This window comes from Gavialis gangeticus, unplaced genomic scaffold (genome assembly GCF_001723915.1).
Source record: "Gavialis gangeticus isolate Ggan-Ray unplaced genomic scaffold, GavGan_comp1, whole genome shotgun sequence".
NCBI classification, from domain to species: Eukaryota; Metazoa; Chordata; order Crocodylia; family Gavialidae; genus Gavialis; species Gavialis gangeticus.
Genome location: NW_017729009.1, coordinates 9,413,319 through 9,435,004, shown reverse-complemented (window position 1 = coordinate 9,435,004; position 21,686 = coordinate 9,413,319). Strand labels below are relative to the sequence as shown.

The 21,686-nt window shown below is 52.5% G+C and overlaps 1 protein-coding gene across 1 annotated transcript in view; it reads right to left on the bottom strand.

The window, feature by feature from the left end:
• CTNNBL1 (catenin beta like 1) overlaps positions 1–21,686 on the bottom strand; it is a 79,694-nt gene that overhangs the window by 1,908 nt on the left and 56,100 nt on the right. The window contains exons 12-15 of the mRNA XM_019509943.1: positions 12,414–12,511; positions 11,491–11,571; positions 2,367–2,504; positions 1,989–2,061 (exon numbers count right to left, since the gene is read on the bottom strand). Of these exons, the coding sequence (XP_019365488.1) occupies positions 1,989–2,061; positions 2,367–2,504; positions 11,491–11,571; positions 12,414–12,511 (390 nt within the window). The remainder of the gene's footprint in view (positions 1–1,988; positions 2,062–2,366; positions 2,505–11,490; positions 11,572–12,413; positions 12,512–21,686) is intronic.

The window sequence follows — 21,686 nt, the reverse complement described above, 5'->3', positions numbered from 1 at the left end:
TGGTGACGGTGGTCCCCAGCAGCTGGGCCCCTCTGCGGCTTGGGAGAGACCCGTTGCATGGGAGCAGGTCACCCGTCTCCCGCTTTTGCCAGGAAGCTCCACGCTTTTCCTCCTCGGCATCGGTTCCACGAGACTAAGCTTTACAAGGACTGGCTGGCAAAATGTTTACGAGGTTACCAGCAGCTGCTGACATTACGCTGAAAAGAGCAGACAGGAGCGCTAGACCTGAGCCTTTTTTCTTTCTTAATTACCCACTTGGAAGCTGCCTTGTGTTTACAGGGCCGCAGCGTCGGCGTGACAGCCGGCAGCCAGCGCGCGCTGCCTCCAGACCGGCCCTCCCAGTGCTGCCGGGGCCTCAGCCCAGCTTCTGCCGCACCACACACAGCACAGTGGGTACAGCACAGTCAGGGCCACTGGGGAGATGCTCCCCAGTCTGCAGGAGGATACTGGGAGCTGAGCACCTGGGCGGAGGAACACACACACGTGTGTCCGCACACGGACAACATGGCTGAAGTTGTGCTGCTTTGGGAGCATTCTTCAAGTGCAGCAGAGGCCTGGGGTGAAGCCCCTGGTGCATTTCCCCACTCCAGGTGCCTCTCACCTCTCACTGTAAGACCAGCTGCCTTCCTCTCTGGCCCCACTCCTGGGCCAGCCCCAAAGGGTGCTCTTGTTCGGGACTAAGCCTGGGATGAATAAGACAGCTCGGCCCTCTGGGCAGACCCCCATCAGCTCGTCTTCCTCCCATCACAGCAAGCATCCCTGCTTCTAGGCTTTCTGCTCCTCTTCCTCTATGGAGCGGAGAGATGAAGCCTGGGTGCTGCCCCCTGGGCCCGACTCTCCACCCAGGCCTTGGGTGGGACACTGCCCCTTCCTACTGGCCAGTGGGCTCCGACCTGCTCCAGTGAGCCAGTGGTTATTCCCTGCCCACCCCCGACACCACCTTAGGAACAAAGTCCTCCTGCCTCTCTTGCATGATAAGCAATTCTCGGCAATCCTGAGGGACCCATCAGCTGTCAGGCTGCCAGAGAAACAGGGAGAATATGTAGGCCATAAAATCAAACTAAAAAGCAGGCTTCTAATTAGTATGCAAAAATAGAAAATAAAAACGAAACAGGAGCAGCACACGGAGTGCAAAGCAAAAATAAATGGAGGGGCTGGAACAGCCCTCAGCCCCTGCAGGCAGCAAACCAGTTGATGAATGGGGGGCACCGGACACTGCAGCCAGGTTGTGACCGGAGGAGCAGTGCTCGAGCTCCCCGATACCTCGGCCTCGTCCCCAAGTCACCTTGGGGGGTGGCACCGCACCCTCAGGACCAGCGGGTCAAAGAATCCTCCCCCTCGCAGCAGGACCAAAGCCAACGCTCTGGATTTGCTCACCCCACCCTGGAAACAGGCACTGGGGCAAGCCCCCAGCTGGCTCTGGTGCCCAGTCTGTGACCCCCACACCCAGGTTTCACCAGAACTCCTCACAGGCGCGTGGCAGGAGGCAGAGCCCAGGGAGGCACCGCTGTCGTTTAACACGAACATCGGAAACAACGCAGGTGCTGGGATGGCAACTCCCCACAGCTGCATGCCACAGCTAGCAGGGAGGCCGCCGCGTCACCATCCATATTCATGTGACACTGAGAACAGGCCGCTACGCTAGTGTGCGACAGGCAAGGAGGTGCTGGGCCTGCTAGGGGAAGACAGGACTCGGCAAGGCTTGCAGGGGGCCGTGTTACCACGGCAGACACCCACAGCAGAGCTGCCTGGATTTCTGTGGACACCGAAGACACTCCTGACTGGGAGGGGAAGAGCAGCACTCGCAGGGTGGTGGTGGGGGACTGTGCCCAGCCCTGGCACCCCCGAGCTCTCAGCTGCTCCAAGGATGCAGAGCGCACCGGTCTGTCCCGTGACAGCCACGCTGTCTCCTCGACCTGTCCCCTGGAGGGGTGGCCTGTGCATCCAGACCAGATGTGCAGGATGCCAGTGGAAAAGTGAACACTCACCCTTCAAGATGTGCCAAACAATCTTGATGGAGCTGCCTCTCATGTTCAGGATCTGGTGGACTCTCTGGCGGATCTGAGTGAGGAAGAGGAGAGAAAGAAGCATGCCGTGATAGGCAGCACAGCCCTTAGCCCACTTCCCTCAGCGCAGGGCCAGGCTAGCGCAGAAAGGCTCACCCCACAGGGCTGCAAACACTGTGCATGCAGGAAGCCCGTCGCCCTCCATGTCTGCGCCCACAAGGGGTGGGGAGGGGCATCTGCATGGTCCAAGCTGGAGCTCCAGCCAGAGCCAGCTATCAGGGAGCATCGGAGCTGGGTTGCATGTGCCTTAGACACAGAGAACATCTCCTGCCACCCCACAGACGCAGGGGCTGCATTTACCTGGGGGACGCTGGCACTGCAGATCTCTGCCATGATGTAACAGATGAGCTGGAGCACGAAGAGGCCAGCGTCTAGGCGACGGAGGTAGAACTCATCCTCCGTGTCATCATCGATGATCTCTCCCCGACGCACCATGTCCTGAAGAACAAGGAAAAGCGAGACTGGATGCAGAGCCTCCTTACCACTTTATCCAGCCTGTACCCAAAGCACAAATGCCTGGCTAGTTTGCAAACTAGGGGCAGAGACATTAGCTGCTCCGCACGAGCTCACAGCTTTCCCACACGCTGGGACGTGGTGCCTCGGTTAGTGTCTCAAGGCTCCCCCACCCAAACACCTTCCTAAACCCATGCTGTCAGGCATTGTGCCCACTGCTCTTCGGGCCCCAGAGCTCCACCACGTTGGCATCACTGAGGCTGCACCAGACAAGGAAGAGGAGGTATTTGGGATAGGTATGGTTAGTTGAATGATAATAGTCAACCCTGCTGGACAGGACTTCCCAGCTGTAGCCTTCATTAAATGTGCTTGGTGCACCCAGCTGTAAAGCTCACCCACTGAGATGCAGCTTCCTCCCAGAGCCCCCTCGAGTCCCAGCCAGAGGGAGTGGAACAGCCAACACCACTACCGCCCTCTTTCTTCCCCAGGGCCAAAAGTCTCGGTCTCTCTGCTTCTCTCTCCTGGCCTCAACTGGCCCAGAAGCTACCCTTCTCCAGGTTCCTGCACTGTGCAGGCATTAGGTGACCCAGGCAGCAAAGCCTCTCCCTTCCCTCCCCAAACCCTGCAATATGACCTTGACTTTAAGGAGGCAGCCACCAGCATCCACTGCAAGGCCAGAAGGGAAAGAGATCGTAGCCCAGCCCTTGTTCATTGAGAGCCTCTCCAAGATGCTGCAGAGGAAAACCCAGCCATGACTTCAAACAAGGGCTGCTTAAGCCAAGCCCCATCTGTAACCTGCCAGCCGTGCTCGGGGAGCCCAGCGGTGCCTCACGTTACGTGTGACCTTTCGTAATCTTCACAGTGGACTTATTTTAAACAAAAAAATAAAGGCAGCCTCTTGTCAGGCCCTGCTGGCTCCGTGCAGCCTGCATGATTCATTATGCAGCGGGCTGGCAGGTGGGCACACGCCAGCGGAGCAATATTTCCTCATTAGAGCCATCGCCGGCGGGCGCCCTGTCCCTGCAGCGCTCGGCAAGGAGAGCTTCCTCCACGCGTGCGCGCTGCGAATACATCTGCACACAAGGTCGCTGGTGCCACAAGCTGATTTAGGGCTCTCTGAGCCAGGCCCTTAATCCAATTACGGGCAGAGGCCGTTCGTCACCAGAAACAGAATTAACCTGGCACACCTCTTTGCGACAGGCACGTTCCCAACTCCTGAGTGCAGTGGCTGCTGGAGGCACCTTCCCAAAAGGCCCGAGCTAGGATGCAGCAGCAGGGCACCCTGGAGGGAGTCCAGGATGTCCCTTAGGAGAGGCAGCCCAGCCACCCTTTCGGCTGGGCTGACTGGGAAGCAGGCTGTGTCTGGGGACATGTCCAAACCATGAATGAATCTAGCTACCAGGACCCCAGCAAATCGTGGAACGGGAGCCACAAACTACTGCTTTTGATGGAGGAGCGGAGTGAATGGCAACAGTTTTATCGGCTGCACGTAAGTCACTTGGCAGCAGTACAAGGGAAAACACCAACCCTTCAAGTCAAACAACAGGCTTCCTCCAGAGCAGCATAGCAACCCTCAGGCCTGTGCCAGGAGCAGCGATGAACCTGCTGCAGCCAGTTCATCATACAGCAACGAGCCTACAACAGCCCTCAGGAGAGCGCCTCCCCCCGTGGGTTCTCGGCCAAATGCTACCTCCCATCTTCCCCTCCCAGGTTCACTCTGGACTAGATGACCTTCGGATGTCCCTTGCAGCCCTGCTTCTTTATGACACCACCAATGGGCAAGAAGAGCAGCAGCGGTGGGCTCTGCTGTAGGAAGCAATAGAGGAGGACAATGGACTATGCAGGGAGCCCAGATGCCCTGGTGCCTGGATCTGCCGGGATTCACTCTGCTGTAAGAGGGCCTGTTGAGGGCAGGAAGGCCACCAGACAGCCCCGGGCAGGATGCCCAGCTGTTCCCTGCTGCAGCAGCACTCCAAGGGCTGGAAGGTGATGGCTGGAGCTGGGCTAGGGGAGGATGCGGCAGAGCTCCCCAACATACTCAGTGCCTAGCCCAAGCAGCCACTGTCAACCGAGGATCTTTGATTGCCACCATGATGCGCTCAGGATCCTGTTCAAGGGCAGACAGATCTGATGAACCAAACCCCCTGAGCCCTGGCCCCACCGAGGGACCGCGTGCGCTCCAGTTCCTGCCCAGAGCAACATGAGTGACCAGCATCCTGGAGTGGCGAGGCAGCGGCCTGGTGCCAGGCAGCCAAGCTGCGTTCTGCCGTGACCACTGCCAAGCGCGGTGCCCAGGGGCACAGAAGCCGGCAGACCATGTTCCTGACCACGCAGGCAGCCAGCGAGAAGACAGCTGGTCCTTCCCGTGCCCCACCACAAAGGCCACGCTGTTGCCAACACATGAAGCAGCCCTAACTCGCAAGACGTGTTGGAGGAAGATCTGCACTGGGTGCAGATGCCACTTCTGCAGCCTTTTCCAACCACTGCCCCTCTTCAAATGCTGATCCACCGCCAGGGCTGCACCACGCAGCCACCTCCCCACTTTGTCTCCCTGTTGTGAAGCCGTCAAGTGACTAACCTCCAAATGAGCATCCCGATGCCATTTCTAATCTACTGGCGATGTGTGCTGAGATGCCCCTTGCTGATGGGAGAAGACAGCAATAAGATGGGCTTCTCTGAAGCTAAAATGAGCTTCTCTCACACTAATGAGGCGGGACTGACAGGGCAGGCCTAGAGGTGTCAAGTGAAGACTTGAAACCTAAAGATACAACGGAATTGCCACCGCTGCAGGCGGGAAGACATCTGGTCGCAGGGCATGGGACGAGTGTGCGAGGAAGGCTCCATGCCCCTCTCCTCATGCCCCAGTCTGGTTGCCTCTCCCAACCCAGGACAGCTGGTCTGAGGCAGAGCAGGAGAGGGCAGCCCTGGCCCCAGAGGAAACGCCGGCAGGACTCTGCCTCCTCTCCCCACTCCTGCAACAGCAGAGTCATTTGAGCACGTGCCAAGCAGCAAGCAAAACCTCAGAGGTTTTCAGTGGTTCAGGAGGTGCAAAAACCACACCCAGGCCTTGCTTTCTTCACCAAGGGACACAGCTCAGCCCCATTCCCACCACCCGGCTCTGTGCGGGCAGGCTCAGGTGGAAGGATGCCTCAAGCAGGGCACCGGACAGGCTGACCCGTGGTCCCTCCCAGCCCTTCTTTCCATGCCTCCCTACCAGGGCAGTCGGCCAGTCACAGCGGCGCAGCTGTCCGGTGACCAAGGCAGACACCAGGTATTGCACAGCAGTGAGTCCCGTCATCAAGCGCTTGATCCAATCTAGGAAAGAGACACGCGTGTGTGCATGTACATGTGTGCACACCAGCCAACCGGGACTGGGGTAGGTGGCAGTGGGAAGGCAGAGAACAGGTGTGATCAGCCTGCGAGAAGTGGAGGAGCAGAAGGAATCTCCTGGGGGCCCCAGTCCAGTCCCTCGGTCCCAGGCATAAACCCCTCACCATGGTGGCCATGGCCCCATTGGCTCTGGCCTGGACACAAAGCACCCAGTAAACAATGAACCCGGCACACACTGCAGGAAGGGAACAAGAGACAAGGGCGGGGGCCCAAGCCCCGTGATGGCAAGAGCACAGGAGGCAAAATATGCTCAAGGAAGAGGCTCATGTACTACATACAGAGGAAAATAGCACCCCCTTTCTGCCAACCAGTCTGTGCAAACCTGACTTGGGGGTAAGGGTAGAGTCCCTCCCAACCCTGCATCAAGCAGTGGTTTGATCCCGTGTGCAGGGGCAAGACCCACCCACCTGGCACCAGCAGCACCACCCTGCCAATATCCTGCCTGCAGCCACGGGCCAGGGCTCAAGAGCAAGGTGTAAAAAAAAAAGTGCCAGAAGCCAAACAATCCATTCAAGTGGGGAAAGGATGCCTTTCTGGTACTGCAAATAGGCAGCAGCAGGCTTGGAGCACGCAGCAGATGCAGCAGGCTGCAGTCCAACAGCATTTTAAACAGATTAAAAATTTAGGACCAGGAATGCCCAAGACTAAGCACAGCAGCTTGTAATTTCCTCCTGCCTCAGCAGTGCGGATCGAGGGAAGCTGGAGCCATGTCTGAACCAGCGGTTCCCAGTCTGTGGTACGGGTACCACCAGTGGTACGCAAACAACCTGTCAATGGTACGCGTTAACAGATTTATTATAATTACCTTATTTGACAAAAAATTGCTGGTGGCACTTAAGGTTGTATTGTTTTAAATTGGTGGTGCACAATCTGTCAGAGTTTGGGAACGGCTGGTGTGGAGCATGCAAAACCAGGGATGGCAGATAGCGCTGATTTTATATTAAAAAACCACAGGAGAGGTGGAATCCACCTCCCTTTATTGCAGGAAGCTGAGCTGTGCCAACATGATCCATGGCTGCGGGGAGCACCATGGGCCTTGTGATGCGAGGCTGGCCTTGCGCACGTGTTAAGCTGACAAGCGCAGTCTGTCGAATCTGCTTCTATCTTAGCTTGGACAGGACAGACTGAACAGACTGAAGCAGTGTCAAGGTGCCTGATGTGAACAGCATTGGGGCCCTGGCAAAGCCATCTACAGCCCAGGTCTGTGCTCCACACAGCACAAGCAAGGGGCAGCTGCAGGCACTACGCTCGCCATGCCAAGGTGTTCAAACAACACACCACGGCAGAGGTGCTGCCAATATTTGCACCGTGCCATCTCTGTAAGCAGACGCCGACTTCCCCAGCAAGCCCTCATGTTCAGTGTGGCATCACTCACGCTCCGAATGGGAACACGGCCTGTTCCTTTATGTGCAAAAAACCCAGCTCCCTAGTGCAGATGCAGGTCTGCACATCCGTCGGTTCAATGACAGACCAGCTCTCCCACCTGCGGGGAAGAAAGCAGCCCAGCCAACTGCAGGGAAGAGCGCTATTCACGCCTGCCTACATGCCGAGACGTGCTGGTGCGTCCGTACCCTGAGCAGTCCTTCTGCAAGAGCTGCAAAGGTCACCGCGTTTGCTACGACGCCAGCACCTCCGCTGAACTGGTAAACACGAGGGGAGAGATCTGCCGCTCAGCTCTGGCACTAGAAATGGGAAGCGTGACAGGGCACTTGCAGGACATGTCTAGATGACCCAGCAATCCCAGCAGGGGAGCGTGGAGCTCCTCTCACCCTCCTGGCTTCTTCTGAAGCAGCTCGTAGCACAGGCTGCAAGGAGGACAGGACCATCACCAGTGTCAACGGTGTCAGCACAGCCGGGCTCCACATCCACGTGCCCTCCAGCCAGCAGAGGTACGATCCTCCTACATTACATTAACCCCTCATTATTTTCTGCCCTCAATTCAATTCTGTGCAATTCAGAGCATTTTAAAGTGAACTCAAATGCCAGGTTAATACAAATCCCCATTTAAGCTATCAAAATCTGTGGACACTGCCTCAGTTCCAGGAGTCTCGTCTCTCCCTTTCAAGGCTCGAATGACTTAACTGTAGCACAATTAGCATGTAATTTGTAAGTCATTACAGTGCAAAGTATCTGGTGAGAACATTTCATTGAATAAACCTGCTGAGCATAATTTTCAGTGGAACTAAAAAAATATATTAAACCATCTCCTCCTTTTTCTTCCGTTCTTTAGAGCTTGCTGAGGCTACTGCCGGCATCTATAATTACGTCTCATTTGAGACCGAGTTACAAGCCAAGGGGGTTCTGCACCTTTTCCTACAGAAAGGATTAAAGAGCTCGAGAGAGGACAAGATGCTTTCCTCACAAGGCAAAGCTTTGATATTTTCCAGGCTCCGTTTGCTCGAGACTCCAAAGAGCTACGACAAGTACCAGACCTTGGCAGGGATGCTCGTGTGGACCCTGCCTCTGGTTGCCACTCACTTTGGATGGAAAGCCACAGGCCAACCACGTGGAAGCAGGTCCCTCTCTAGCCCACGCTGGCTGGTCCAGCTTCACAAGCCTCCCCTGAGGTATGGAAGCACCAGCACCCTGTTGTACAGAAGGGGAAGCGAGGTGCAGAGAAGTGATATGACTTGCTTGGCCCCCTCAACACGTCACATTCATGGTGCGATTAACATGTTCAATGTAGCATGGATGAGAAAAGGGCTACAGGTGCCCCCCCAAGTTAAGACACCACATAATGGGAAATGAGCCATAAAAATGTTCCACATTTAATGCAGAATCTTTTTATGGCTGGTTTATATAGCACCTTAAATGTTATGTGGCCAGGGCTGACTATTAGCCAATTTGGGTCTCTGTCCCAGGGCCCAGGCTACAGTGGGGTCTGGAATGGCCCCAAAACCAACAATCATTACTACTTGCCCTGGCAAACAGTAACAGTGCGACTGCGACCTGACCCCCATCCTCAAATCACGCCTCCTGCCACACGTGTGTGGAGCACAATGAGCCAGACAGGCTTTGTGGTTCTTGGCTGGAAGTTGCTGTAGGAAGACAAAGGAGCTGGGGGACACTTCTGCTCGCCCCAAAGATCCCTAGTGAGGAGGGAGGCACCATGGATTTCAGCCCTTCCAGCTGAGGGCAGGCTCACTCAGGCTGATGAAACCATGTCAGAGGGAACCAGCACTTCTAGCTGGACTTGCACACAGACAGCTGAGTTTGAAGGGTTTCCTTGTCCCCGGAGAGAAGGGTGGCAGGGCAGAGCACACAGAACGGGCCACGGGTCTGTCAGGAACACACCGGGCTCTAAACAGCTCTACTTCAGCGACACCAGGCGTGGCAGCCACAGAAAGGGGGTGGGAAAATGAAGCAGTTCCCCACCCTTATGGTGTCACTGATGCCAGGCCCATGCAGCTTATCTGCAAAGCAAACCTTGCACTATGGTCTCATCTGCTGTGCATGGATGCTGATCCATGCACAGCCCCTCCCCTCCCCCCGTGCATTCTGTAAGGGGCTCCCCAGCTGTCCTGGGCTCACAAACTCCCTGAGCTGGCTGCCGGCTGGAGAAGCACTCAGGGGCTTTCTGCCAGTGGAGCTGCTGTGGAAGCCTTTGGGATCCTTCTGGATGAAAGGTGCTCTCTGAGTATGCGTGCGCGGGCTCTAAATAGCAGCTGCCCATGCACAGCTAGCCTTCATCAACATCATTAGTCCTGCTCTTTGAGCTCCAAAGCCCACACATCAATGCTGGAATGGGAACAATGAATAATGCCTCCCTCCGAATTGAGGAGGAGTCGTACAGGGCCAGGAAGGGGCTGTCTTGCTCCAGGCCACCGCTGAGTGTGAAGCTGCAGCTGTCCATATGGAGCCTGAGTGCTGGAGGCGGATGCAGCTAGATCCATCACATGCCCCTGTGCCTCTTTGAGCAGCCACAAAGCCGTGGAGTCCTAACGCCCTCACAATGTTTGCCCATGCCCAGTGCAACGGCCTTGGCATTGAGGAGCTGGGCTGGGGGGGCGGGGGCAGCCCGTGGCACATGGAGCCTGCTTGCGTGCTGGGGAGAGCGGCTGCAGTGATTACTCTCCATCAGTGCTAATTTCACACCCTCTTCAATGCTGATACAGATAATCTTGTGGGAAGTAGGCCAAAGTTGCTAACAGCTCGGCAAGCTGCTTCCTGACTCCAACAGCTCATTCTCCCTTTCAGAAAAGTCTGTTCCAGCCTCAGTTCCAAGGAAGCACGATATGGTACCGATGCTCGTGCTGTTTAAAATGAGCCGTAGCTGGCACAGAGTGAACACCAGACTTTGGCTACAGCCCCATCTAGCTCCATGGAATAGAAGCTCTCACAGGTGATCAGAACTGAAGAGGAGGTAGGAGGTCTTCAATATCACCTCCAATTGTCACACCATGATTCACTTACTCCCCTGTCAGCCCATCCCTGCACCACTGAGAGTCAGGAACCACTACTGCTGTGGTTTGAGGTCCTCCTAGCAGGAGCCACCTAACAACCATGCAGGACCTCCAAGCTGCAGGAGAGGTCCCACCTAATCTCTTCCCGGCTGTAGGGGCAGGAATCTCCTTTGCCACCTAAATCCTGACACTGCACAAAATGGGAGTGCAGCTATGCTAGCTGCAACTGCATGGAAATGGAGCTGTCGCTACCAGTTTCCTATCACAGTCTTCCTAGGCAATGAAGACAAGAGCTCTCCCCGAGTCAGTCCCTGAGAATGTGCTGGCCAGATGCACAACCCAACCAAAGCCATCAAGTGCATGATTTCACAGCGTGGATCTAACCTTGTTTCTCCGAGGCACTGGTGCCCTGCTAGCAGGAGCTGCACAAGCATTTGTAATGCCTGTCTGGAGAAGGTTAATGAGACAAGGGAGAGAAATGCTGCTTTGCAGAGTCGGAAGCAAAAGAAAAACAATGGGGTAGCCAGCCCTGGCAGGGCAAGGAGAGAGCTGACATTTGCAAGCAAGGGGATAAGTGTGCAGAGGGAGCAGCCATAAGGTAGCGGGGAGGAGGGAGACGGCCAGCACGTTCTCTGCAGCAGAGAAGAAAAGTAAGTTTGCACATCAGAATGGGACAAGGTGCTGAACAGCCACATGACCCAGACAGGAGCTCCATGCCATGTGGACAACACCCTGATGGCACTGAGCTCCCACTGCACACAGAACAAAGCTGCGCCCATGTAGCCAAGGGAAAAGCGGCACCGGTACCTGCCGAGTGGTGAATTGTGCTGCCGCCCCTGGGGACTCAGCGAGGTTTGGCTGGCATTCACCGGTCTGACTGCCAAGCGTCTATCAGGCAGAAACATCTGCAGCTTACGGAGATGCTTGTCGTCCTTGCCCAGTGGCAACATTCCAGCCAGCCCCCATGTACAGCCGCATCCCCATGGATAAGCGCCCTTGCGAGAAGAATGCTTCTCAAGGCAGGCAGGCATTAGCTGATTGCAAGAGGCCAAGCAGAAGGCAGCCAAGCTAAACCATGCCAAATGCATGGCATTAGAAAAAACACAGCTCTGCTCCTGAGAGCAGGCTCAGAGTGGGAGGAAGGGGGAGGAGTTGCTGACACGGAAAGCAGTACGTACATGTTTCTCTCCTTCAATCTTCTTGTCGGCCACCTGCATCGCATCCAGGTATTTAAAATACAGTTCCATCAGCCGATCCACCTGTGAGGGCACAAGAGAGACAGACTTAAGCCAAGAAAGAACGAGGCATTTGCCACCCAATCCATCCTACTCTGCCGCCTGCTCGCAAAAGAAGCCTTTGCAAAGCAGCCGGCAGTTCCGGGGCTCAGGACATGCTGTTCCTGGGCGCGTGTGGGAATAAGACTGGCCAGTACTGAAAAGCCAGCAGCCTTTATCCCACATGTAATGAACTAGGAAGTGACTGACCAGGCAAGCATGCCAGCCCACTGCAGTCCTCCGCTTCCCCAGCTCTGTAAGCACAGCCCTCTGCCTAGCCGGGCTGTGATCATTCAGACGGCTGCCAGGCATGGCTGTCCTGCTCTCCCCAGTACCAAATTAAACAACTGAACAAGCTTTAAAATAACTAGGGGGAGGAGGGATTTTACAGGGGGGGGACAGAGCCATTTCAACAAAGATGCTTTCAAAACACAATGGGAATGTACAGCTGTTTTCTGTACAGAGGAGCCGGCTCTACCCCGGAAGGGCTGAAGGCAAAGTCCCAGGGAAGCGAGTGATTTGCAAGGGCTTCTGTTTTGCAGAGGTCCTCGCTGGTGCTCTACTGTCATGTAGATACTATGGGGCAATTACAGGCAGCTCAACACAGCTGCTAAGAGGAGCATGGGTAGAGGAGAGAGCTATAAGCTGGAGGGTAAGAGGGTAAGAGACAGGACCAAGATATTCCCCACCACTGCTGCTCCGAACAAGTGTCCCCATGAGAACCGATCCAGCGGTCAGGATCGGCTCAAGTCACCATAACGTGGGCTCCCCAACAGCTCCGTGCCAGGGTCCCAGGGTCGGCACAGCTGGGCAGGCAGCGTACTAACCTTCTCGCTGTTGTTCTCGGTGAATTTGTTCAGCAGCCGCGTCCTCTGCTGCCCTCTCAGATTCCGCAGCAGGGAGGCCAGGATGGAGCAGACGTGCTCTGGGGGAAAGAGCGAAAGATGCACAGGTGGTCAGGGGGTCAGGAAGGTCCCTGCCCGGCCGGGGGTCAGAGCGGACAAGGGAAGTTTTCCAAGAGGACGGTGTGGGTGGAAATCCACTAGCCCAAGGCATTTACCACATCCTCTGCGCTACTCTCATCCTCTTTTGGAATCTTCTTGATACTCATACGAGCAGCACCAAGGGCTGTGACGCAGGACAAGTCCAGGGTATCTGCCTACCGGCTTATGCTTGCCTTCTGGCAGCTCCCAGCCTACCTAAAGGCACAGTTGCTGCTCTGTGCTCCTTCCCTCATGGCCAACAGTAATTCTGGACCTGGCCCAGGGATCATTCAGAAGCTGGCACTGCCCTCCAAGTGACCCTTAGGTTACCAAGGAGGGAGCAGTTATTAAACCAGAAAAGCTCAAGAAAGGAATAACCATGCCAGAGCTCAGCTCATGCAGAGATTTAATTGGCATTCGCTGGAGAAAAATCCTCAGACCTCTTATTTGCAGCAAGTCCTGTGCACTGCATACGAATACGGCACAACAAACAAAGAAATAATGAGCAAATAAACCTGTTCTGCAGCCTTCCAGATTCCACGGCTAGGTCACACTTTCCAGGGCACAAACCCTGGAACGCAGCAAAGAGCTGGCTGGCACAGCTGCAAGAGATAATCCGTGTTGATGTTCAACCCTGCTCAATTCCTCTCTGAAGGACAATTGAACCAAGTGCCTCAAATCTGTACTGATTCCTTTCTCCTTCTGTGCAGCAGGCCCCAGCTTCAAGGTGCTCTCCTCCCGTGAACAGCGGTACAGATGTCCCTCAATAGACTGCCATTCGGGGAAGCCAGGAGAAGAGCACAGTTTTGTGGAAGGGAGAACACAGTGTGCATCACAACACTTCTCTCGTTCTTCACAAATGCCCTTTGGAAGCTCTTCCCTGTCAAACAGAATCATCTCCCAGATCCGTGCGAACGCCACAGGGCGACAGCTTCTTATCCGGGCAGCAGGCACCTTTGAGGGAATTCAGGGCATTCAGCATCTCCCCGGACGGGGTCCTGACTGCCGGCCCAGGAAGGGGAGAGCCCTGTTCTAGGCCTCATCCCTTGTAGGATGCACCATGGTGCCTTTTCACTGGCGTTAGGCTTCCCAGGAGTAGACAAGCCATACTCCCCTCCACTCTGTCTCTTTCGAAGGAGCCCGCTGTGCTTCTGCACATTCACAGGGACAAAACTGTGCCTGTTTTTAAGTTTATTCCCAATAAAACATCTCTCTCTGTTCCTTTGGTGTCAAGGCCTCTGACCATGAAGGCTTTCCTCCTGGGCTCCCAGCACCTTGGCCATCCATTGATATGCGGACAACAGCAGCTGAATGTGCTGGATGCAGTCTGGAAGCAGCAGTGCCTCTTGAGAGAACAGAGTGGGGAAGAAGCTGTGAAAACCAGCCACTCCTGCATCGATGTAGTCTCCCTGCAGAGCCCCCCTGAAGAGGCAAGAGGTGCAGGTTGGTCCTGCCACCACCCTGTGCAAAAGCAGGGTATATCAGAGGCCAATGGTTTGATTCCAGGAAGGCAAAGCCAAGTTCAAAGACACAGGCAGGAGCTTCCTTCCCTTGCCAAGCCATTCCTTACCGTGTCCTGCCTGCCAGCATACATAAAGTGCAGAGCTCGGGTTTCAGGCACGTCCGCGTGTTCCAAGCCAGAACATGACAACATCTTTGCTTTCAGCTTATTGATCAAGACTGATAAGAAAGCAGCCATAAAAAAATCTCCAAGCTGAAAGTGGGAAGGAACAGGTGGCAAGGTGCGCACAGGATACGGCAACATGCAGAGGAAAAGAAATGTTGTCACGCTGCCGTCAAAGCAGATCACCATGCATTTCCATTGCTCAGCCTAGCCCAGAGCCACGAGAAGCTCCAATCAACTGCACCTCTGTACAAAGAACAGGTGACATCTACCTGTTTGCATGGGGCTTTCACCCGAATCTACAGCTCATCCTTGCCTTACAAGCCACTTCAACAACCTGTCTCAAGTGGTGGGTCAGCCCCCTCCTCGTCCCAAAGGTTAACTGTGCGCCACATATGGGCGGCAAAACCAGACGCACACACCCATTTCATTAGCTGCTAATAAATGTAGCTTCCTCAGAAACAGATTTCTGCCTGAGGTAGTGTCAATTTTTCATGTGCCCAGGAGAATGGGAGAGCGGCTGGCAGGAAGAGCAGAGGAGATAACAGGTTTATCTGGTGGCCGGCACCGTTCGGCTGCTCTGTCATTCCGACAGGATAAAACGGAGGTGAAGGATAGCTATGGATACGTGAATGCAGCGCTCGCTGCGGGGAGGCAGCTAACCCACACGCGCTATAGCAAATCAGGGTCTATTTAAAAAACGACAGGGGTTTATAAAAAAACACCCAAAAAAACCCTCTCTATTTTCTTATGATGAAAGGGACATGCAGGAAAGTTTGAAATGCCCCAAAGCAGCTTGTTCTTGCTTGGGAAGAAAGTCCCAGAGTTCACTGGCTGCATTTCCAGCACCCGCTTGAGACTGTTCCTGGGGCCACCAGGGAAGAAACAGTCCTACCACGCTGCCGGGGTACTGGGGACAACACTGCGGCTCCCATCCACTCACCTCGCTCCCTCCCCCCAGTCAGTGTTTGAGCACCAGGACCTGATGTTTCAGGAACAGCACGACTGTGTGAGCTGCTGATTCACCCCAGCCCTGGTGACTTGGGGGCTTACTCTACATAGAGCTTGACATGAAACATGGCTGAACCCATTACTCAGTGAAAACAAAAAAGCTGCAACACCAGCAAAAGATATGGGTTGAGGGACACGTGTGTTTTGGGCACTGTAAGAAGGTGCCCAAAGGGAACAGATGGGCTGCACGCCAGTAAAAAGCAACTGCACAGAACTGAGCCTTCACTCACCAGCGGGATCTTCCTTGAGAAAGGTCTCGACACTGCTGCTAGTTTGTGCCTTTTGCCCAGTAAAGGCCGCAGTTGCTGGACTTCATGCTCACCCCACCACTACAAGCCACAGGGGTTGTATACAACTCTCAGGCAACCCCCCAAGTAGCTCAAATCAACTCGAGGACTATCTGGCAAAGCTTTCAAACAGCATCAGGTCTCAACCAAAGTCAGCTTTCCCTGCAGGGAAAGCACTGATTTGGTGCAGGAAAAAAAAAGGCAAGACTCGAGGCCCCTAGCTTTGGACTCCCCTCATGGCCCATGCACACACCATCATGCAAGGAGGGCCTAGATATGTGTCCTTGAACAGATGTCGAGCTCAGCCCCACCAGTGCCTCATCACCCCTTGGACAAGAGCCGTGTTCTAGCCAACATGTGGAAAAGGAGCAACTTATCTCCTACTTGTACAGATGTCCAAGGGCCATGAGCAGAGGAGGCTGCCCCTTTGCATATGCCAGGTGTAATCAAGCCTCTCAAATCTTAGGCGATGCTACACGTTGTCTCTGTGCAGCGCACAAGGCCCCGCCGCCCTCGAGGCAGGCAGCACGTGATCCCCTGCTGCTCCGGGGATTCCTCCCAGACCCACGTTAGTGCAGAAACTCAAGCCCTCCCCGCACCTCCACAGACAGACAGACTCCGGATGCAAGCAGTGTTTAAAATACCCTAATTAGATCGATCTTGACTTCAGCAGCGGTGTGCTTGAATACAGATTAATCTGTTCCATGGCAGGCACTGGCAGCTGCCGCAGCAGGAGGTCCTGTCAAATCAAGCCATAACATTACACTCCTCTGCCTTTATTATTATTTTTTTCTCCTTTTTTACATTTCATTATAATGGACATCTGCCTAGCAGGGGAGGGAGTTCGCACAGGCAGAGGTGCATGCAGGCCCACTCTGCTGGAATATCGATGGTGATCGTAGCAAGCATCCTCTCAGAGGCAGGCAGGGAAGTAAGCAATTCTGGGGGCCGAAAGGGCAACGGCAAGCACCTGATGGAAGGGGCAAGTAAAGGGAAGGAGGAAATGGAGCAACAAAATCAACTAAGGGATGGAAAGCTTCTGAAACCTTCCCCAGACAAACACTGTTTCCAGCGAGGGGCAGTGAAGGGAGTTAAGTAAAAACTCTCTCTCACAAACCTGTGTCTTCCAGACTGCTTCAAGGTAAGATCTGCCCTCAGATCCTTAGCGCAGGCTATGGATACGTCCACACTGCAAAGCCATGACAGCTAGTCCACGGGCTGGAAGCAGTGTCGGTACAGCAACACGCTGCTCCATGCGGGCGAACTCATCCTGCCAAGGGGGCACTGAACCATCCTGCCACAGCCGGGCTGCTTCCAGTGCCCAAGGCTGGCTCATTTAAAGCTAAAATTTCCACGTGATGCTGCAGTCAGCAATGTAGACAAACCCGAAGACTCTCCAGCTGGCTATTAACGAGAACAGCGTGTGATCTTAATCTTCAGTTCAGCGATCAGTTCCTCTTTAACTGTCAGAAGGAGATCTAACAGTGGATTATCCCACATTGGAGGCAGTACTTGTTACATTAGAAAATGATCTTGTATGACTGGTGAAACCTCCAAGGACATTTTGCTGTCTGCGGCACAAGACCTCTCACGTGCCCCCCAGTTTGGTGGAAGAATGCCATTTTCTTGCCTATTCAAGGGGGAAGAGTAGAACAAGCTGCTCATCTTGTTCTCCTACCTGCCTCCGTGGCCTCTGTCTTATCTTCCATTTTGTCAGAAAACAAAGCCACAAGCACTGAAGACCACATGCTTCTGAGTCTTCAGTAAAAAGCCCTTTGGTACATATAGCCTGTCACCTCCACCTTTTCACCAGTTCTATCGTCCTACCAGGTTGACGGAATATCAACCAAGCTGAACTTTCCCCCTACATGGGCATTTCCAATCTTCCTGTTTATTGCCCAGACACCTCGCATTAGTGTATATACAGCTAAAGAATTCATTTTTGTCATGCTCCTTGACATTGATTCATCATGTTTCTAATGCACTGACTCATACCATCACAAGCTACATGTTTAAGTGTGCTGCTCTCCCCTTTACCGTGCAGTCTGTTTGGCTTACCCAACAGAAACCAAAGGTGGCTCTTGACCGTAAGTTTGTTCACAACTAGATGAAGAAGCAATCTCTTCTACTGAAGGGCTATTTAATCTAGCAGAGAAATGCCTGAAAGTCCATTGCCTGAGATCTGAAATTGGGAGGGAGGGTGGGAAATCAAACTGGAAATAAGACACAGATGTGTTCTCACAGCAAGGATGATTAGCCACTGAAACAGTTTCAGAGGATGCAATAGAAATTCACACATTAAGCAGTTTAAAATCCAGGCTAGAAAGATATCCCATATATACACTCCACTTCAGCCAGGTTTGGGGCTCAGCATAGGCATTACTGGGTGGACCTCCCTGGTACGTGTTGGACACACACGGCTGCACTCCACAATGAATCTAGACAGGAACGGACCCCAATGTCAGTACTTTCTATGCTGGTCCCAAATTGTCACACGTGTGACAGACAGGCAGTGGAGGTGAACACCACTTCCGTCCTATGGAAGAGCACAGTGAGAGGGAGGGCAGCTGAGGGCCACACTGCAGCTGTGGCATGCCCAGATCATGGCCCACACTCTCTTTCAGACCAAAGGGCAAGGGCTCGCCAACCCGAGCAAGCTGATCTTCAATCACGTTCTTGTAACGGACAGAGAACGTAAACTTTTAAGCAAAATATAATTACCCCCAACATTAAAACCACTGCTCAGTCGGAGGACAGGATCCCATTGTAAGCTGAAGGGGTGGCGGTAGAATAATAAATGGGTGCTACACAGTTGTGTTTAAACAGACCGATTCCTTCGACAGGTATTCATTTCAGACGACCACCGAGTGACAAATATTTTCTGGTGGCTCACAGATGGTGTTCGGCTAATAGAGCCATTCTTTATCAGGTCACTTTTCCTATTGCCTTTTACCCTTTTCATGCCCAGGGAATTTAGTCATCTAGCGGGTATTCGTTTTAAAGGGCTTTGCTACATTTCAGCACATAGATCATGACAGCATATTTAGTAACAGATCTATTCCTTTAAAAAGGACACTGAAAAGCTGCGCATCTCCATAAGCAGCTTCTTTTTATTATGGGGCAGACAGGTAAAATGCTAAAACCACAGGTACTTTGTAACAAGGATTTTTCATTTGGGAAAGTGGCTGAACTTGCTCTGAAGTTAAAAAGCTACATATTCTCCAAAAGAACTGGCATCTGAGTAATGTAAAAGCAGTTAAATTAAGACGAACTGGTACGCAAATCCTCCTATAGTTCATTATAATCTCATGGCTGTGTAGGAGGAAGAAACAGAGGAGATAGCTCCCTCCCCCCCCCTCAAGGTCTCTGCCTGTCCCCCAGTTCTCAGTGCTTCTCCCTCCTTGCCTCTGGGACACTGGGGCAATCAGTCCTCCTCTCACGATGCTCTGCATCTGGATGAGAAGAAGTCACACGCCTCCTTCACACTTAAGCTCTTACTTTATCACCCTCTTCCCCTGGTTTCTTGGCCATCACTATCCAACAGTCAAACCCTAGTCTGAGATGCAACTTGGATCAAAAGTAAGCAGCTGCTCAGTTTGGAAAGGAGAAGGAGGAGGGGAGATATGACAGAGGTCTCTAAAGTCACAAAGGGTGTGGACCACGTGAATAAGGGACTGCTGTTCACTGAGTCCCAGAATACTAGAACCAGGAGAAGCTTGCTGAAATTAGCAGGAGACAGGTTTAAAACTAAGAGAAAGCAATTTTTCTGCAGCTTATATAGTTAACTTCTGGAACTCACTGCCACAGGGAGTTGTAGAAACAGCTAGTACAGTGTTAATAGTATTAACTAACAGTATGAGTACAGTACTGATAGTAATAGATAGTATTCATACCTATTAAACAGAACAGTTAGACCAATGGTGGTGAAGGCCAGGGGAGGGTAATGAAGAAGGGAGAGATCATCCTAGACATACCTCATTCAATGCTCTTCCTCTCCCTTCTTCTTATGTCATGAAACATTTCCCCAAGCTCTGCCTCGGGCTCTATCGACAAGGTTAGCTGTAGGGAGCCTTGTACTTAACGCATTACCTGTATTTAGCTGTCTAGATTAACAGCCAGGGAAAGGCCATTTCCAAACTACATTGTATTGTAAATTGTCAGTCATCTCCTGGAGGCTCATCTGGATTACACTTCTACAGCAATCATAATCCTTAATCAAGAAGATTAGGGGAAGCAGCTAATCCTGAAAACAAACACTGGGTATCTAGCGGAATTAAGCGTGTTTTCCTGTGGTAATGCCCGTCATTAACTCACCATCACCACCTGGAGCCTATTATCTTTCCTCTCCCTTCCCCGCATCCCCAAACCATCTCAGGCATTATTTAGTGGCCTTGGTTAACTTGTTCCAAGGATACAGCACTCTATCTGCTACAAAGCGCTCTCACAAAATACCCGGTTTTTATAGGGCAGGTATATTTAAGAACCTGGAAAGAAGCACACTAATGTATTTCATACATTTGTTGTAACAATACAGCAACAAGAGAGGACATCTCAAATAAACGGTAATCTACTTTTTGGCTGCAAGCAAACAGGAAGGTGGCGATTTGATGTTGCCAAGGACAAAAATCAAAGACGTAAAGGCTTTACAGGAAGGCGTGGCAGCCTGCGGCCTGCAGAGCCTTTGGATTTGGCCCAAGGATGAGCATGGGGCTCTCCCTGCACTCTGCCAGGCAGGTGGCAGAGAGAAGTAGCAGCGGCAGCTGGATCCCAATGTCTGTGCCTCTCAGACCCAATCTGGGGCATCTGGGCTAGGAAACTTTGCTGACACCAGCTCTACAGGTAAGCAGAACAGTGTTTGCAGTTCTTTGGGCTGGCCAACTGGGCCAGACGCTCGAAATATTTTGCGCTCATTAGAAGAGGTAGCCCTGGGCCAGTGATCCCCTATTAAAACTGACATCAGAAGCTGAGAAATACTTAACTTGAGGCTGTTTTGCCATCTCGCACTAAAAGAATGATTTGTAAGGCAGATTCTTCTTCCCCAACGTCCTCCGCTGTTTCCCATTTCCCGCACCCTTACCCTCTAAAGGGCATCAGGATCCAGGCATAAAAATCAAACCAAAAGCAGTACCAGATTGATGCATCCCCCTTGCAATAACAGCATTGCACATGGTCACCAGAACCTCCCCTACCCCCCAGCCTGGAAATCACCACATATATCAATTTTACGTAGCATGGAAAGAGATGTCACCAAAGGACATCTTTGTTTGTATGTACAAATATCAAAAGATAATACACGCAGCAACAAGACAGGCAGGGGATCGGACACGATGATTCTTTGGGGTCCCTTCTGATGCTACAATCTATGAAAGACTCTGAAATGTTGGCATCACAGTTAAAGAGAAACCAGCTGCAAAGTACTGGCATAAAGATTAGCATTTTCTTCTCATCAGAACAGACAGTCTACACACGATATTACTGTGGTACCAAAAGCCACATGCAATAGTACAGATCACTGGAGTATTTTATAAAGCAACTGCACCCCTTCACCCACCCACATACAACATTCATGGAAGGACGGCTGAATGAGGCAAGGCTCAAAGATCCGCTGCATTACACTCAGGTGCTTTCTAGTTAAAGGTAGATATAGGTCACACCCTAAAAATCTCGCATTAGGAAAGCATCAGGAAATGCACTCCAGCAGAATAAGGGAGATTACAGCAAGAATAAATCCAGAGAGGTCAGGTAAACCTCAGAAGTGAGGCTGCAGCGTGGAAGTGTTCCAGCAAGAAGAACAGAGCAAGGGATTTTTCTTCCTTGTTCCTTGCTATAAAATGTACTAAAAAACCCAGCAAGCCATGAGGAGTGCTAGTCCAAGCTGTGAATAAGAGACCCTACAATAAAAAAAGGTATTGCCTGTTGAGCATCATATAACAGTTATATAAAATGGTGCCAGCATTATGGAAAATTGAGAACAAAAATGTCATTATTTCTTTCCCAGCCCTGGCACCTTCATGCTAGTTTTTAAGAGATAAATACATTATAAGAAGATATTTCTATAAAATTTAATTTGGACTATAAAATTCTGCAATAAATGAAAACTGGCCAAGCTGCATTGACAAAACCATAAATACCCCAGTGAAAAATCCTAGACCCAGAACAAGAGCCTCCAGGAAAGAGGATAAACATTCTTTATGT